The sequence below is a fragment of the Anas acuta genome, chromosome 3, assembly GCF_963932015.1.
Source record: "Anas acuta chromosome 3, bAnaAcu1.1, whole genome shotgun sequence".
Classification (NCBI taxonomy): domain Eukaryota; kingdom Metazoa; phylum Chordata; class Aves; order Anseriformes; family Anatidae; genus Anas; species Anas acuta.
The window spans coordinates 18049343-18067550 of NC_088981.1; the positions used below are offsets into that span (position 1 = coordinate 18049343).

Sequence of the window (18208 nt, forward strand, 5' to 3'; positions counted from 1 at the left end):
TCTCTACTATATCCCTTTCCAGATATGTTGAATTTCTAATGAGGATCACTAGGCAATACACAACTCCAGGGTAAATTCATTCTGCTCTTCAGTGGTACACCAGTGAATGGACACCCCCAAAACTGCTCAATCCACTATACGTTTATAGACTATACAACAAATTGGGATTTGAAAATATTGAAAAAGAACCTTTGTTGCAGTGCATTACTGCCCAGGTCTGGTAGAAGTACAGCATAGCTTCAGTTCATTTCTGTTCATGCTTTTTTTTTTTATGTCTTCCCTGGGGCTTAGATCTCATTGTGTTTAATGTTGTACATACTGATCAAAACAGATGGTTCATGCCCCCTAAGAACTTTGAAACCATGAATAAGATAAAAGGCAAATGATGTATGCACGTAGACAGCAAGTGTGAAACTGCTGCTTGGTGTGAAAGGAAATGGTCTCAGCACATCGGCAGCTTAAGAGAAACCATCTTATATATACTGCAAGAAAGAAATTTTGGAGAATAGCAAAGTGGCTTTGTGAAGTGCTTTGAGTGAAGGGTATAGAGAAAGCGTGTGTATTTCAGCATATAGTAAGAGTAATAAGCAGACTTGCAAATAGGAGCTGACTGCTCAGTGCTACACCATAGATAAATAACTAAGCAAGATCTTGAAAGGTTTTAAAATGGAAAATAGTTGACAGTATAGTAATAGGAACCAGTGGAGGAGTTATCAGCATCTTCTAAAACAGCCTTGTAAAGCAGCACTTCTTATTGATCAGTAATCAGTATATACCTAGACAAGTTCTACAGAGAACGTTTAAATTACACTTGACTGGAGTAAAGCAATTAAGAAAGGTGTAGTAAATTATTTCATTAATAACTACTTCTGCAGTTAAGCAGACCTACAGTAGCAACCTGTATTCCTTTTTCAAAGGGCTTCTGTTGTTGACACAAGAATTATATTCCTTTTTAATAACGAGCAGTAGATAGGATCAAATCCTAATGTCTGTGCTTTTAGTATTCTCCTCACGCATCAGTAGATTACAATGAAAGTGGGTAGAAACAAGTAAGGGCTTTGGGACCGAAACAAAGTGAAGTATGAACTGTTAGAGGTTATTGGATTTTTACACAGTTGCTCAATTCCGAACAAATTTGTATTGTTATTGTGATCAATGTCAGAGCAATTCACCTGCATAATAGCGATTTTGGTGTCTGAGTTGTACTCTGAATGTATGCAAGTGGAAGAGACAGGGAAGTGACGTTTTACATTGAGCCTGACACTCTTTCTTACAAAGTCAGTTTAAGTCAGTTTAACCGATCTAACTGATCCAATGGGTTCTATTCTCTATTGGCAAGAAGTGGCAGGCAGAGACCTCACAGTAAGTTCTGAGTACCAGCACTGAACTGGTATTCAGGGTAGGCTGGATGTGAGACTTGCTTTAGAGACCTGCTTTACCTTTGTTGTGACAAATTTCCTTCTGAAATACTAGTGCAAACAGCATTACTGAGTGCTTGTTGTTGCGTTGTGGTTTTTGCTTTTGTTTTTTTTTGCTTTGTTTTTAAGTAAACTGTTATTCTAGGATAATTTTGGGGACTCAAGCTGTCTAAATCTGTTCACTGAAATCGTTCTCTCTTGAGCACCTCAAGCTTTTTCATTTTCTCTCACTGAGTTGTAAACTGTGCTTATTTATTTGTTATGTCTTTGTGTATGTACATTTTCAGTGTTGAATTTAAGTATACTTTTACCTAATTGTATTGCAGATGTTCCTCTGCCTTCTTTGAAGAAGAGAGATCAGCGTTAAAACAGAAGCGGCAGAAAATAAGGCTTTTGCAGCAGCGTAAAGTTGCAGATATTTCACAGTTCAAAGATCTTCCAGAAGAAATTCCATTACCACTTGTAATAGGAACAAAAGTTACAGGTAACTTCCTAAAAACAAACAAATAAAAACTAAGATTCTGCAAATTTTAGTTAATCATAGAATACCTAGTGTGTACAGGTAAAAATACATTTAAAAGATTACAAATTGTGTGTTTTTATTGCTAGCTCATTGAGAAAGTGCTTGTGAGGATTACCTAGTATTTGTAACACAGTGACAGGGTTTTGAGATATGAATTTATTATGATTTATTATTTCTGGTGTTCATAATCCAGATTTTTTATTTTTTTTTAAGTCTAGAATATCTAAAAAATCCTGAAGAGAGAGAGAGAGAGAGAGATGCTTCAATGCAAAGAGCTGAGTACTGTCTGAAAGTTTAAAATCTGACCTAATATAAAACTTAAGCTTTGTTTTCCATGAACATAAAAATACCTGTTTCAAAGCGGTTATGCAATTAATTTCCCAGTGTAGTTAGACTTGTATGCTAAACATGACATTGTCTTACACAAAAAATTGCACATAACTGAGGAAGGAGTACCGTTAAAAACATTCCTTTGGAAAATATGCTCAGCTTTGTTAAATCTTATAAAATCTTGAATTCCTCCATCCTATCTGTTTGTGGTGCAGGGTTCTTTTCACTTGAGCACAGTATCTCCCATTCAGGACATTTCTGTTCATTCCCTTCTGACTTCTTCAGCATCACTGTCCTTAATTCTTGCTGATGAGCAGGCATGCAAAATACTGTGACTCCTTACTCTCCTAGAGATGAATCCCTGAGCTGTGTTCATCATTGTCTTTTACTAAATATGCAGTTATCAGTGGAAGACATCAAATAGAAATGGTATGCAAAGTCACTCAGAAATTGATTTTTGCCTGCAGAATCTGACTGTCAGAAGGTTTGGGTATTAAATACTGTACTACATAGATGCAAATGTAGTGCTAAGGAGTAGATTTGAGAAATATTCGACTTGCAAGACTAAATTTGACAAAAATTAGGTAGTATTTCTAGTGCATATGATTCTTTTTCAGGGCTTATGATTTTTTTCATTTTAATTTAGTCTGTTTCGCTTTTTGTTTCTAATATAAACATAAATGTATTGGACAATGCCAGGGTTACTTGCAAAAGATACATTAACTCTGTTTTTTGCATCACAATATTATAATATTTGTGTGTTGTGGTGTTTTTGTTTTTTATTTATTTATATGTATCTTTTTAGCACGGTTGCGAGGTGTCCATGACGGACTGTTCACAGGACAAATAGACGCCGTGGACACTCTTAACGCTACATACAGAGTTACTTTCGACAGGGCAGGTCTTGGAACACAGACAGTCCCAGATTATGAAGTTCTTGTAAGTATTAACAACACATACTTAAAATAGTTCTAATGAAAGAAAGCAGCCTACAATTCTATCCTTTAATCCAAAATAATAAAATTCAAAATATTACATCCAGGTTGTATTGTCATAAAATAGAAACTAGCGTACCAGATGCATGGGAATTTCCAGGAGAATGAGCTCATACTGCTCATGGTTTTATAGAACAGGATAACCTTCTATAATACAAACATAACTGTTCAGACTGGAATAACTTACTAGAGCTAGTGTTACAGCCTGAGTTGAGTATGAAGAAGTATAACGAGTAGTGTAAGGTCCCAAAGAAAATTCTGCTGTGGGATCCAGGCAGGATTTGTAGAAAATGTTCGTGGAAACTTAACCCTTTGTAATTTGACAAAATGAGTTAAGGCTTGTGGTAGTTGGAAGCAAGTATTATGAGTTGATTGAGTCTAATTTTCAAGCTTCTATGGTAATGAAACTAACGGTGAGGACACTGTTTTGGTCAAACAAATTGTAGTTACTTCCTAGCTCTCGTGCTTTTGTACCAATTTATGAGCTCCATGGATTGTTCCTGCTAAATGTTCTGACCTAGACTGCAAAATTTTTAGATGGCACCATATTCTTTAGAATCTTGTGTAGCAGTCAGTCTACTAAGGGACAGCTAACTTGTCTGAGATCTAGTCTTTGTTATGATGAGAGTTTGGAGCCTTTGGTGAACTTGTGTTCAGTCATGATTTGTCTGCAACTTGCCGATAGGATTTTTGGAAATACTCTTGCAAGGGTTGGTTTGTTTTTGATGTGATGCTAACTCTAGCAATGCAATATGGTTTTGAAGCTCTTGCTAGCCCAAATGCAAAAGGTTACTCTTTCAATCTTTCAATGTTTCTTGGGTTTGGAGTATGGATGTGCAGTTAGTCCAGATTCCAGAAATGAAATATGTATACCATAAGGTATGTTTTTAATTAGCCTAGCACCTGAAGTATGTCCTTCCTTTTCCTGTCATACAGAGTAATGAGCCCCATGAAACAATGCCAATCGCTGCCTTTGGACAGAAACAACGGCCGTCTAGGTTCTTTATGACCCCTCCCCGATTGCATTATACACCTGCACTCCAGTCTCCAATTACAGTAAGCTACTTATTTCATGTAATTTATAATATTAACTGGTAAAATACTTTCTGATACGTGGTACAGCTGTTACCTTGTACAGTTTTTAATTTTCTGGGGTTGTTCATTAAGATAACTTCATTTAATAGCTTATTTTTAGAGAGATTTACTGAAATCTTCTTTTTTTATAGGATAGTGATCCTTTATTAGGACAGTCTTCATGGAAAAACAAAATTTCTGGCACAGATAGTGAAACACTAGGTGGCTTTCCAGTAGAATTCCTCATTCAAGTGGTAAGTGTTAACTGCAGCTCTTACTTCTGTCATGTGTTGTCCTTTTTGTGTTTATTCTAATTCTTCTGCAGTTAAATGACCTTCTGTTGATTTATGAGGTGGTGATATTGTGATACCAAAATGAAATTTTAAGAAAATATTATTAATGCTTCTTCTGAGTTTCTTCCTTTTTTTTTTTTTTTAATTGTTCTCACTTGTTCTTAAGCTTTGAAATGTGCTACTTGTAATTTAGACCTCAGGATGGCCTTTTGACTCCGAAGGTGTATTCTTAGTTCTACCAGTTGGTCTGAAAAAAAAAAAAAATATTTCTACCTGCAAACTTTGTACTATGCTAAAGACTTTTTTCATTTAAAATATTCTTGCATTGTGCAAAGAACATTTGCCCATGTTACATTTTCACATATTGTATAATATTGTATCCAGTGTTAGGTAATGTGCCCTAGCTGCCTTGGAGAAGAAAGGAACCACTTTATTCCCTGAATATGCTATAGTTCTTTTTTCTCCCCAGGAGAGCACCAAGACCTGCCAGGAACCAGCAGATCTCATGAGAGAGATTGGTAGTACTTAGGCAGGGCCAGGAACGATGGCAGCCACCCCCTATGTGTACAAAAGGGGGCCCTCAGGGAGCGCTACAGACACGGTGTGGAGGGTCAGTTTGTGTGTGGTGGGTGTGCAGGGAGAGTGTATCATGAAGGAGTGCAACCCACTGGCTGAGTAGGGGACTCAAAGTGCATGTAACCCAGCACCTAGGGACCTGGTCAAGAGTACTCGTTCTGCCCAAGTCTCAAGGCCGAATCTTAGAGCCAAGGCTGCTGTCCCATGGGGGGGGTCTGTACCATTTACCCCAGAGGTGGCCCGCGCCTCCACACAGGCAGTTGCTGAAGGGAGAAGCTGCAGTGAAGACCTCAGACTGCAGGAAGTGCCTCAACTCCTGCGGCCTGCAAAAGGTGTGACCAGGTGGAGGACCTCCTAGCAGGTGGCTGAGCTGCAGGAGGCAGTGAGAAGGTTGCATAACATCTGGGAGGCTGAGGAAGGAGTTAGATAGCTGGTTCTGAGCACAGTCTCCAGTGAACCCACAGCCAAACAAAAAAATCCACCAGCACGTGCACAAAGGAGGGGGGCCAGTAACACAAAAGAATGAAAAATTGCAATGACAAGGACCAGCAAGAAGAAGGGGTTTTCCTCAAACGTTGAGGTGCTGTTGCAGAACCACTTCATCACTGGAGGCTGAAGAGGAAAGACCACATCAGGAGAGATGCAGGAGCAAACCGAGCTGCATTACTCAGCTCCAATAACAACCAGCACAACTAAGAAAAGGCGATGGGTGATGGTAGTAGGCAACTCTTTTCTGAGAGGCACAGAGGCACCCATCTCCTGACAAGATACATACTTTAGACAGGGGTGTTGCTTAATGGGGGCTTGTATTAGCAATGTCACCAAGAGGCTGCCAAGCGTTTCCAGCCCACTGACTATTATCCACTGCTGTTGTTTCATGTGGGCACCAGTGATACAACCAGGAGAAGTATCAAGGACCAGAGCCCTGGTAACAGCAATAAGGGACTGAAGCACAGGTAGTTTTTCCATCAGTCCTCCTGATCAACGGGAAGGGATTTGAATGGACCAGTCAAATCTGGCGAATCAACAAATGGTTACAGGGCTGGTGCCACAGCCAGGGGTTCAGCTACTTAGACCGTGGGACTTGCTTTGAGGTCTGTAATCTTACTGGCATTACAGAGATGTGGTGGGATGGCTCCTATGACAGGAGTGTTGGAATGACAGGGTACAGGCTCCTTACGATATTTTTGCCTCAGTCTTCATCAGCAAGTGCTCTAGACACACTGCCCAAGTTGCAGAAGTCAAAGACATGGACTGGGAGAATGAAGAACCACCTGCTGTAGGAGAAGATCAGGTTTGAGACCATCTAAGAAACCTAAATGTGCTCAGGTCTGTGGGACTGGATAAGATGCATCTGTGGGTCCTGAGGGAACTTGCAGATGAAGTTGCTATGCCCCTGTCCATCATACTTGTGAAATTGTGGCAGGGGAAACATAACCCCAATTTTTAAAAGGGGGAAAAAAGGAAGACCGAGGGAACTATGAGCCAGTCAGTCTCACCTGGAGCTGGTTCTTCTGGAAACTATGCTACGGCATACAGAAAATAAGAAGGTGATTGGTGATAGACCACATGGCTTCACTAAGGGCAAAAAATGCCAGAACAAATCTGGTGGTCTTCTACAACGGGGTTACAGCATTGATGCATAAGGAAAGAGCAACTGACATCATCTACCTGGCTTGTATGTATTGTGACTGAGAATAAAGTCATCAAGAAACAAGTAATAGATGTAACCATTTTTTAAAAAGTCTTTTATCCTTACATGCAATATATATCCTTTGATATTTGACCATACTGCATGTTCTTTTTAGCAGTCTGAATTTCTAGTCAATACTAAAAGTTAGAGGATGTTTTTTCCAAGTGTTCAGCTGCAGCTTTAGGTTTTTGTTCTTTTGTTTTGTTTTTTGTTTGTTTGTTTGTTTGTTTGCTTATTATTTATTTGTTGATGTTTGTATTGTTTGGGAAAAGCTTAAATTAATATTGGGAAGAAAGCAATCAAAGACAAAAAAAAAAAAAGATCGTTTGCAATGCTGCTGCATGTCCAGTAGAGGGAATACAACACAATCAGAAAAGCTGATCAGTCTTTCAGATTGCTATGGAGAAAATAAGTATCTTTTCATCTTAAAAGCCAGCAAGAAAAAACTAAGAGTGGATGCTGGAATTTTGTCTTTCTGCTTGTGAAAACTTTGGAAATATTCCATATGAAGTTATTGCAGACATTGAAATGCTTGTTGTCTTCATATTTCATTTTGTAGTCAAAAGAATATACAAGTACAAATATAAACATACTGTTTGGGTTGTTCCTTCATGTCTTTTAACGTGTGGAAATGCATTGTACTAAAACTGCTCTTTGAGTTTAATGAGGACTATATAACAGTAAACAGGATGAGTTATACTGAAAATGGAACTGCTGGGCTAGAAGAAAATTCAGACTGACCTGAATTAAAGTATACTGGCAAATGAAAATGCAATTCTGTTTAATAAAAATATACCAATGGGAGAAAGTTAGTAGACATAAAATGGTGGAAGGTCAGTATCTTGTAGAAATAATTTAATTATCTTGACCACTGGAATATTTCTGGGAGTGGGATGAATATAACATAAAATGCAAGGTCATGAACCAGAGAACTAGGGCCCATATCCTTGAATATATCTGGGCATCAAAATAGAAGTGCAGCACCGCATACCTGTCCCCAAAACCTACAAGGTAACATAGCCTGCACTAAGCTAGGAACTCACAGACTTCGTCAAGGAGAGAGGTCTGCATGTGTTAGTTGTTAGGTGGTGCTGACAGTGTAGCTTGGTGAGGAACTTCCTGGCAGCAGTGTCAGATGGTGTACAATCTTCCTTCCTCCCAGGTGTTTTTTTTGCCAACATGAGCATTTGTGTGATAGTGAACTAGATCAAAGAGATAATCCAGCTCAAAAGCAACAATTTAAAAACTCTTTTCCTGCATTTTCTGTATGTATTGTTCATCATTTTCAGTTTCCTGCAAGGACAGAAGTGAATGTCTGGAATTGGAAGTTATCTACGCAGTATTGTTCTGTGTGTCTGGCCGTAGCTTGTCATCAGTTCGTAAGATGCAGCTGGCAAAGTATTTGTGGCAGAGAGTATTGATGCTGGTAAAAATGTCATTTAGAATAGTGGTATAGATGTCCTGGTGCTCACATTTAAGGAAGGATGACAGTGAATAGAAAAAAAGATACAGAGAGAGCCTCAACAGTTCAAGAGAACAGGAGTTTTTTATGGGAGAGTAGACTTGAAAGGCTTGGGTTGTGAAAGTCTAGTGAGAGAGTGGTGGAGAAGGGTTGCTTTTACTGTCTGTGAAAACGGGGCTAAACACAGAGGACAGGCTGTATTTAAGCTGAAAAACAGCTTGGTCAGAACAAATTGCTATGAAGCTAATAAGAATACATTTAACATGGAAATTTCAAGAAGATTCATAATTAGCTGAAAGAGATCCTGGAAGAGCTTTTCGTTAGGATTTGTGAGGGCAATAAACCTGGCTGCCTGAAGACTGAACTTCAAAATCAACGATGGGAATTATATATAAGGAGATGTATGTTGAACTAGAAGTTCCTGTTTCTCCTAGTCTCATGTTCCACTTTTAGGATGCAGTTAAACCCTTTGAAATTTTTAAACGGAGACAAGATGTCAAGTTTTATATCAATAATAAAGCTGTTGTTGGTTGTAGTGGAGCTATAATTTCTTTCCATGTGCCTGAGAGAATATGAATGGTTTTATAAGTGTTGTTGAGAGCAGTCTCAGTGATTTCCTCTTCAGCTTGCTAGGTTCTCAGGGCAGAAGAAACAGGGTATTCCCTCTGTAAAGGAAACAGGTAAATGGAAAGACCAGAGTTGTTCTCCATAAAATAGATCCGGTCTCTATAGCAGGAGACTGGCAAGGTTTTACTGCAAGAACGTACATAAAGGGCTGGTGCTTAGTCCAGGGCACAGCTGAGAACAGAATTACAACTCAGCAAAAGCTTGGTAGGACACAGGCCGTTAGTTGTAGTACGTGATGGTATCACCATGAAGAGTCTTGATTCTTCAGCCTCTAACAATATATATTGTTTTCCTATAGGGAATTCCAGCTGATAAATTTTAGCTTTCTCCTGTCTAGGACACTTGAAAAGGTTTTAAAAATCTCTGAAAAAAATCCATTGTTCATTTTCAATTATTTTTTACTTCTGTATCTTCACTTGAAGAACAACTGAGAAATGTATTTTAAAATTATGAAAGAAACATACATTTTATTGTCTTGAATCTGTATGCCGTTTCAAAACTGCATAAGGACCTATTTGTTCTAAAAATAGCTCTTTTGTTCTAGACCAGGTTATCGAAAATCCTTATGATCAAGAAGGAACACATCAAACAATTAAGAGAGATGAATACGGAAGCAGAAAAGCTGGTGAGAATTTTCTCTTTTCAGTTCTTAAGTTAGGATATACTTTAACAGCTAATACAAATAGATAAGAATTAAAACAGAGTCTATATAAAATCCATATATTTTATTGCTTTCTATAATGTGGTGGGATTCTTATTTTTTAAGACAAGTCAGAGGTCAGTTGTTTCAAATAGGATTCCACTTTGAAAGCATTATGCTTTGGAAACAGATTAATGTGAACATCAGGATAGTGTTTGCTTCCTTTATGTGTCAATTGATGTATGTTATGTACTTTGAGGGTTTGGGGGGTCAGTTTATAGAGTAAGGCATTTATCTTAATTTTATTTTGTGGAGGTAGGTATTTGTTTAGCTTTCTGGACAAGAACTCAGTTTACAGGTTTTCTGTATACATCACTGAGTGCCCTTAACCTAGATTTCATATTACAATACTAGACCAGCTACAGCATAATTACCATCAGCAGAACAGTTTTTCTTGCTAGGTTTTATCTAATCATCAGTCAGAAAATCCAAAATGATAAGAACGTTTCTTCTACAACCCATGTCTATCCATCAACTTGAATGTGGAAAGGTGTCAGTCTCAACCGTCTGCCAGTGTCCATTCTGCCAGTATCTCTACAATGCACAAAAAGAATGCTAAAGTTTGTGGAGAGGAAAATGAATCCTTTTTACTTCTTTAAACCAAAAATGCTGATTTTCTTAATTTAAAATATTTGCATGTTGAAGACTTCATCATAGTAAGATTTCCCTCTTTGTCCTTTCAGTGATCATTTGCACGTTCTGTTATTGTTTTCTACTGTCCCAAGGCTGATCTTCAAAACCTTGTTAGTATTTCAGTTATTACATTATCATTTTGTCTTTTAATTGTGTTTAATAATAATAATTTAATTTTAAATGCAAAAAGAAGCAAGATTAAAACATGCTATTGCAGCATGTAACTCTGATACTGAAAAATTACCACCCCTTTTTTAACCAGAAAGATTTCTGTTCCTACTGAGATATCAGCACTTTTGCAGAGGTAAAGAAATCTATAGAAAGGGCTGAACTTTCAAAGCCTTCCTCTGACAAGAACCCAGATATTAACATGCCACTCAGCTACTATGTTATAACTTTAACTTTATTGTGGAATAAGAATACCAAGGAAAATGGCAAAACGGAGAGAGCATTCTAAGAAGCAATAAGGAAGATGATGATTCAGGAATAAACATTAAATTTTAACTCAGTTATAGCCTAGATAAGGACTTTGAGATACCTTTCTTATGCTGTTTGCTTTGTAAATAAGCAATCATAACACTTTTTTTTTGTCACAATTTGAAGCTGTCCTGATAAAAATAGAGGACATGATACCTTTCTAATGGGTCACGTTCTTAGCCTGCCTGTCTATAATACTTTGTCCTCTTGGTAATCCCATCTACATTTGTTCTGCTTACCATACTCTTTCTCTCCCTTAAAAAGCATTTTCTTTGAACGTTCCTCTTTCCAGCACCAATCCACTTGAACGTCAATATCATGTCTGAACATGAATAAAATGGAATCCTTTGAGTTCATTCAGGAATAGTTCAATTGTCAGACTTTGCTAATCTTTCATAAAATTCATAAAATTGTTAGAATAACACTGTTGTTTGGAGACACTTTTTTTTTTAAGTAATTGATCCAACATAGAAGTAAAGAGAACTGACCAAAATCAGAAGTGGTACTGAATGAAGTCCATTATTATCTGGCAATAACAATAAATCCAAATTTACATGAGGCAGGGAAAGGACAGCTTACTATCAGTTAATCATTTTGACATCACTATACTAACCTTGGTTGCAGGCTATAAACAAGTTACGTACACAAAACAGTAATTACTTTTCTGATAGCCACTTGGAGAAATGAATGCAAGTAAAAAGGATGGCTGGTTCATTTTTTCACTTGAGCTGCAATGAAGATGAGGTAAAGGTGATGCTGGTTGACCAAGAGAAGCATGTAGATGCTCCATGACAGAGATGTTATGTTTCCATCTACTGAAAGCCATTCATCTTTTATCTGTGAGGTCAGCTGTTTGTCTGTGTTTCCATATCTTAGATTGGTCTTGGATCGTAAATAATGCTGGTGCTGAGAAATATCTTTCGCCTTCACTAATACAGAATGCCCTCACCCGTTTCTTTCTGATATGGAGTTCACAATTTCCTGTGGCTTTCATGGCTAGCCTGTATTAGGCCAGTATGCTCTAGAGGGGGCTGGTCACTGAAGGTGTGGAAGTTACAATTATTTACTTATATTCCGGAGCCAGAGGAAGCATATCAAATTTATGCAGGTTTCCTGGTTGCTGGGTGAAATCTGAAGTCATGATGTTAGTTTAAAGCACTGTTACATTGGTATTCAGACTAGTCAGTCCCTGGGCATCATTTCAGAGGCCAAGTTTAAAGGGGAACTTAATCTAGGACTGATAACTAAAAGCTTGATTTGGAGTTTCTGATCTGGAGCCTCCTGATGAAGGCTGTTGACACTGAAATTTACTTCATCTCTTGTAAAATCTATGCCTATAGGATTGTATGAGGTGTCTGTATCTCAGACTTGTGGCAGAGGAACAGTGAAAATGTATCGAATTTATCACCGAAGAGGCCATTTGTAGGGGAAACTTACAATATGTTGTATATTTTGTTTCAATTTCATAAATACTACCCAAATAACATCAAGATATGCTGTGAAAGCAATGTAAGAAAAATAGTACTGTATTCTGGTTTTGTTTGCTTGTTTTATGAAATTGATCTTATCCAAAATATTTGTTACCAAATGTAAGCTATAGTAACTTTTATTTCTTGGCAGAACTGTTAGTTGTAACAGAAGGTATGTACCACTAGAATTATTCTCAGATGACCACTAACCTACTAGCCAAGCGTACCTCCCACCTGTAATACAGGTGGCTGTGGCCATGTTGTCCTGTATTGTCCTCTTACTGACAGGGTCATGCAGGTTCATGCAGTTCTTTCAGCAGGAAGAAGTCATTCCCAGCTACTGGTGAAATAACTAGGTCAGGTCACAGTTATCATCTGTAGTATTTAGCACCACAGATTATCACAGCACTTACTGCAGAGAATAAAAGCATGCTAGTTACTACACAGTTGTCACTTGGAGTTGCAAATCGCATTACTAGGTTTTAAGATTTTGCATGTTATCACCTTCCTGTTGGACACTAGGATTTCAAATATCTCAGTATTATTTTTAAATTGAAAATTTCTTTTGATGAGTTCAAAAGGTATGTATGTAAAGTATTGCATTAATTTTAATATGCTTTTGTCTTTTCCGCAGAAATCCTATTCTATGCCAATAGGTATTGAGTTTCAGAGGAGATATGCAACTATTGTTCTAGATCTAGAACAACTAAACAAAGACTTAAATAAAGTGTTGCATAAAGTTCAACAGTATTGTTATGAGGTAAGATTTTGCTGGAATCTGTATGAATTTGTTATTTCTGCTTAAACAAAGTTTTAAAAATATATATTTCCTGGGAATAGGGCATGGGTGGGGCTCACCTGGAAGTGAAACTAGTAGCAGCTCTATCAGTTTCATTCTGTCTCTTTTCTCTGTTTCTCTTATCAGAATGCAGGGTATATACCTGTGGACTCTCTTTGAAATGACTTGTCACTTCACTCATGCACCAAATGCAAAAGGAGATCTTTAGTCTTCATTTCTCTTTATTTTATCTGTACAGCTTGCTCCAGACCAAGGCCTCCAACCTGCAGACCAACCAACAGATCTGAGGCGGAGATGTGAAGAGGAGGCTCAGGAGATTGTTAGGCAAGCAAATTCCTCAACAACAGGACAGCTTTGTGTTCAAAGCGAAAATTTAACTGATCTTATCTCTAGACTTACAGCAATATTGCTACAGATTAAGGTAAAATGTTTGTAAAAATAGTGTTTCCGATTAGTATTAAAGCTCTGTCGGTTTCTTTGTGCTGAACTGTTAGAACTTTTTTTTTTTTCTTCTCCTGCAGTGTCTAGCAGAAGGAGGTGACCTGAATTCCTTTGAATTTAAATCACTAACAGATTCATTAAATGACATTAAGAATTCAATAGATTCCTCAAATATCAGGTATTACTTTTTAAATACTTAATTGCTCATTACACATTTTGTACCACCAAGCAATTGTTGCTGTATTTTAGAGGTGAATGTTCATTATGGATAAGAGTTTTAATCTGGTAACGTACTTATAGGATGGTCTTCTTAAAGGGAGTGTGAAATTAGCAGTTTCCAGTAAAGTAAACTGATCTTTAAAAAGTGTTAAATGGATACAACAACAACTAAAATAAAGAGCAAGAAAGTCATGACAACTAACAAGTTATTTTAAATCAGTTTCAGTACAATTTCAGTATTTGTTTTGCAGTGTTACTCAATCTCTCATCTGTAAATATCAAAAGCTGGTATATGAGAGAATTATAGCTTACGACCAGCTTCCATTAGCAGTATTTTAAATGAAGAAACAGAAGAACAGCCGTGTTGTGCCAGATCAAAGGCCCATCTAATCTAGTATCCATTTTTCAACAGTTGTCAGAAGCAGGTGCCAGAGGAAACATTATAAAGATAGCAAGAATGTGGCAATACTTTTCCTGAGTATTCTGCAGTCTCTAAGAATTTGTGGCCATGACTTTTTTCAATTATATGGCTGCTGAGTTGCATAATTTTAAAAAATTACCTAAATGCCAAGTGTTTCTTTATACGTTCCATATTCATATTGCTATGTAATAATGGGAGGCTACGTGTGCATGAAATTTTTTTTTGCAGAGATAGTAAGACGGCCTTTTGATTTAAAATTTAAAAAAAGTTTTATAGCACACTTCCATTTTGGTAAAAGCAAAAATAAAATCCAAATATTAGTGAAACGTCTCTGTAATCAACACTGCAAGTCAAAAATTGGAACGGATCAACTGATAAACACTGCTAAGGTGATGATCTTTTCAGTGTACTTAGCTTGGGTATTTTAGCATCTTTTCACCATGTTTTTGTTTCATTAACTCCAACCATGTTACAGTCATTTTTAAAACACCCAAGTCAGTAAGTTTGACTTCGTACAGCTGTTCATGCAAGTGCTACTTTTATATGTCTCTATTATGTTGCTCGAGTATGTAGTACTCACTCATTCATCTGAATCTATGTTTGTAACTTGTAGAAATACTCAGATGTGACTTTTACTTCGAGGTTTAATCCTTTTTTTCTTCTTTTTTCCTCTGTAGTTGTTTTCAGAATAATGTGGAGATCCATGTTGCACATATTCAGAGTGGTCTGAGCCAGATGGGAAATTTACATGCCTTTGCAGCTAATAACACCAACAGAGACTGAAAATTTTCTAAGTGTACAGCAAGTAGTTCTGGAAAATCCTCTTCCTTTACATAGGCTTCACCAAATATCCTAACTGCCAGAAGATAAGGGAAAAGAAAACCTCTCAGAAAGGACCCTTTTAAATATAATATATCTGCTTCTTAAGAAAACCAGCATTACTGGCCAACCTTATGTTAGATTTTTCCATTTGTTATCCACATACAATAGTTTTGCTAACTGGTAATCTCTTAGTAATTGCATTTATTATAATAAACCTGAAAATGTATTTTCGTATAATTTGAACTTAGTTTTAAAAGTTCAGATTAATTCTGCCCACCTCTTCTCGTTGGCTCTCCTGGTATGTTCGAAATGATGAAGAGGAAATGGCTCGCATGGGTTAGGCAGTTGGCAGGTCTTTGTTCCTTAAAGCTACACTCCTGTAGGTGTCCGAGAGTTGCCATTTCACCCTTCAGCTAGCACGGTGACAGCACAAGCTGAGTGTTCCTGATCTAAAGAAGCAGCAGTGGGATATGGACAGTGAATGGAAGTTGCAAACTAGGGGATGTTGGGCAGATCTGTAGATCAGTCAGCGTCTTATTGGAACTTTTAATTTATCATAACTTATATAAGGAGTCTAATGAAGGAATATAAAAATGTAACTTTTCAGAAACAGTCGTTATGTTTTTTTCCCTTTACATGGGGCAAAGAAAGTGTTTTAGTTGGTATTTTATATACATGACTGGTTAAACATACAGTTTTTCCAACTTTTTTGTTTGTTTTGCACAACTTTTAAATTAGATATTACTGGTTATCCAACAATATCCAACATATATAAATATGAAGATTTTTATAGTGAAATATAACCAGTGAGGTAAACTGCAAAAATAAAAAGTGACAACCTGCCTATGAGTAAATTTTGGAATGTTAATCTTGTAAAAAGTATGTATTGGTTTGTTTAAATAGTCTTGTAAAGCTTCTGTGTAATGAATCGTTTCCAGATATGAATTTTCAAAGATAGGTGTAGAGATGTTTTTCATTCTTTTAGATGCCTCATTAAATGAGGTCTTTTATATGTTAATGTATAAAGAATATGTAAACAGGATTATTTTCAATTTTAAAATTTTGTATAGTTTAAAGATGCTTCTGTATTCTGTGTTGGTATTGTGCCACTGCAAAACTTTAGTGCAGAGTTTATATTTAGCTAAACTTGTTCTGTTAATTAAGAGAAATGCATAAATCTTTTATTCTCAGTGAAATTTGTAACTGAATAAATTGACCTATGAGAGTTGATATATTTCACAAAAATGCAAACGTTTGGCAGATGGTGTCAGGTCATTTTTCAACGGAAGTTAATTTCTGAAAATGAAATGTTATGGGCTGGAGAACAAGGTGGGTAGCTATTTTAAAAGATACATACAAAACTTATGAGGGGTATTCCCAAATACTAAGCAGTAATTTTGCTTGAGTTAGCCATTTACCTCTTGTAATGTAACAGAGCATTGTAGTAGTGCCCCCAATTCCTGTGTTTTGGGGTGTTACCATCTGTTTGGTAAAGAAGACAGACAGGCCCCCAGCCACCACACTTTTCATTTAAACAGAGAAAAAGCATCAAGGCCTAATGCAAGGCACAAAGGCTTAGTCTGACAGTAACTAACACGACCTACAGCTAACTCAGGGAAAAAGAACCATCCTCTTGTTGTTGACTCCCACCCCCAGCCTTCTCATGTGGTGCTCATAAAACCTACTGGTGTGCTGGGTCAGTTGTGAAACTAGAAAAAAACTATGATAGTATTTTGTGAACCCTGTAAAAGCAGTTTAGCTTTGACTGTGAATAATGTGCTTTTACAGGGTACACAAAATAGTATTGTAGTTTTTTTCTAGTTTCACGTTAACTTGGCTAAAGTGGCAGAGTTGAGACTGACTGAGCCAGCAGACAGTTTGAGGTGTATTTTTTCATTAATTAGGTCATAAATTTATGCTTTCCCCTCAATAAAAATGTAATTGTAAAGTAAAGGGAATACTGACCACAGAGATGAGACATTTTTCATAAATTGCCCTTCAGTCCCATTAGGTCTCTTGTTCTGAGCTGCAGCTCTGGCGCTCCAGGACCTTGCATGGGACGGGGATTTCCAGCACCGCTGAGGTAAGAAACCCCATTCCTGCCAGAGGCATGAACACACTTCCCAGCTCACAGAGCAAAAATGCAAACTTTTATTATTTTTTTCCTCTCAAAAAGTAACGCCAGGCCAGCCCCCACCCCCCAAAGCAACAGCATGGGTTAGCTTTTTGGCTGAGGAAGGTGAAGGAGAAATAGGAAAGGCGCTACCAGAAAATGTTCCATCCGCAGAAAGCTGCCGTCGGCGGGTGGAGCTGCCCCCTCTCCTCCCTTAAATAAATAGCTGAAGTCTGTCACTCCGGCATAAAGTGCAACAGTGGCGGGGCAGGGCACCTCTTCCATTAACACAACGGCGGCGGCTAAGTCCCAGCAAGCCCGGAGGGGGAGACCCGAGGAGGCTCTCAGACGGCTCGGAAGGCACCGAGGGCGTTTTCCTCCCACTCCGAGCCGGGCTCCGCGAAGCCCCCGCTGTCGGCCGCCTCCGTCAGGGGCGAGAAGCGCCCGCAGGGGCCGCGCGGGGCCGGGTAGGGGCCGGGGGGCGGCGGCGGCGGCCCCGGGAAGGCGGCGGGGGGCCACTGGCAGCCGGGCGGCGGGGGCCGGGCAGCGCAGGGTCCCTGCGGGCAGCCCGGGGGCTGGGGGCTGCAGCCCGAGCGGGGCGGCCCCCGCTGGCGGCGGGACTTGGCCCGGCGGTTCTGGAACCAAACCTGCGGGGAGAGAGGGCGGCGGTGAGGGCTGGGGGGGGGGGTGCGGGGGGCGGTGAGCGGCAGGGCGGCCCCTCACCTGGATGCGGGACTCGGGGATGTGCGTGGCGTCGGCCAGCTTCTCCCGCAGGTGGATGTCGGGGTACATGGTGTCCTGGAACACCGACTCCAGCGTCTCCAGCTGTGCCGCCGTGAAGCTCGTCCGCTTCCGACGCTGCGCCGCCGGCTCCGCCACCCCCCGGGGCAGCGCCGCCACGGGGCTGGGGGTGGGGGCAGAGCCCGGCCCGGGGACCCCGGGACCCCCGCCGCCCGCCGCCGCCTCACGGGGCCACCTCCCTGCTGGGAAGGGCTCCCCGAAGCGCAGCGTGGCCATGGCGCTGAGCCGGGCCGGGCCCCGAGCCCCCCGGGGCTTTATAGCCGGGCAGAGGGGCGGAGGGGCAGGGGGAGGCGGCCCCGGCCCCGCGGGAGGCAGGTGAGGG

At 39.3% G+C, this 18208-nt stretch overlaps 2 protein-coding genes across 4 annotated transcripts in view; one reads left to right on the forward strand and one right to left on the reverse strand.

The window, feature by feature from the left end:
• The window catches only part of LIN9 (lin-9 DREAM MuvB core complex component), a 39424-nt gene extending 23192 nt beyond the window's left edge, over positions 1-16232 (forward strand). For all 3 annotated transcript variants that reach the window (XM_068675935.1, XM_068675936.1, XM_068675937.1), the window contains 9 exons: positions 1745-1902; positions 3077-3210; positions 4203-4322; positions 4493-4594; positions 9536-9616; positions 12905-13030; positions 13308-13490; positions 13591-13688; positions 14828-16232. In XM_068675935.1, the coding sequence (XP_068532036.1) occupies positions 1745-1902; positions 3077-3210; positions 4203-4322; positions 4493-4594; positions 9536-9616; positions 12905-13030; positions 13308-13490; positions 13591-13688; positions 14828-14933 (1108 nt within the window). In that variant the 3' untranslated portion in view covers positions 14934-16232. The remainder of the gene's footprint in view (positions 1-1744; positions 1903-3076; positions 3211-4202; positions 4323-4492; positions 4595-9535; positions 9617-12904; positions 13031-13307; positions 13491-13590; positions 13689-14827) is intronic.
• Positions 16233-17100: 868 nt separating this feature from the next.
• Positions 17101-18188, reverse strand: MIXL1 (Mix paired-like homeobox). Its single transcript, XM_068675939.1, has 2 exons — positions 17809-18188; positions 17101-17732 (listed from the first exon to the last, which is right to left on the reverse strand). Exons 1-2 carry the CDS (start codon positions 18100-18102, stop codon positions 17430-17432), a joined length of 597 nt encoding a protein of 198 aa, XP_068532040.1. The 5' UTR covers positions 18103-18188; the 3' UTR covers positions 17101-17429.
• Between the last annotated feature and the right edge of the window lie 20 nt (positions 18189-18208).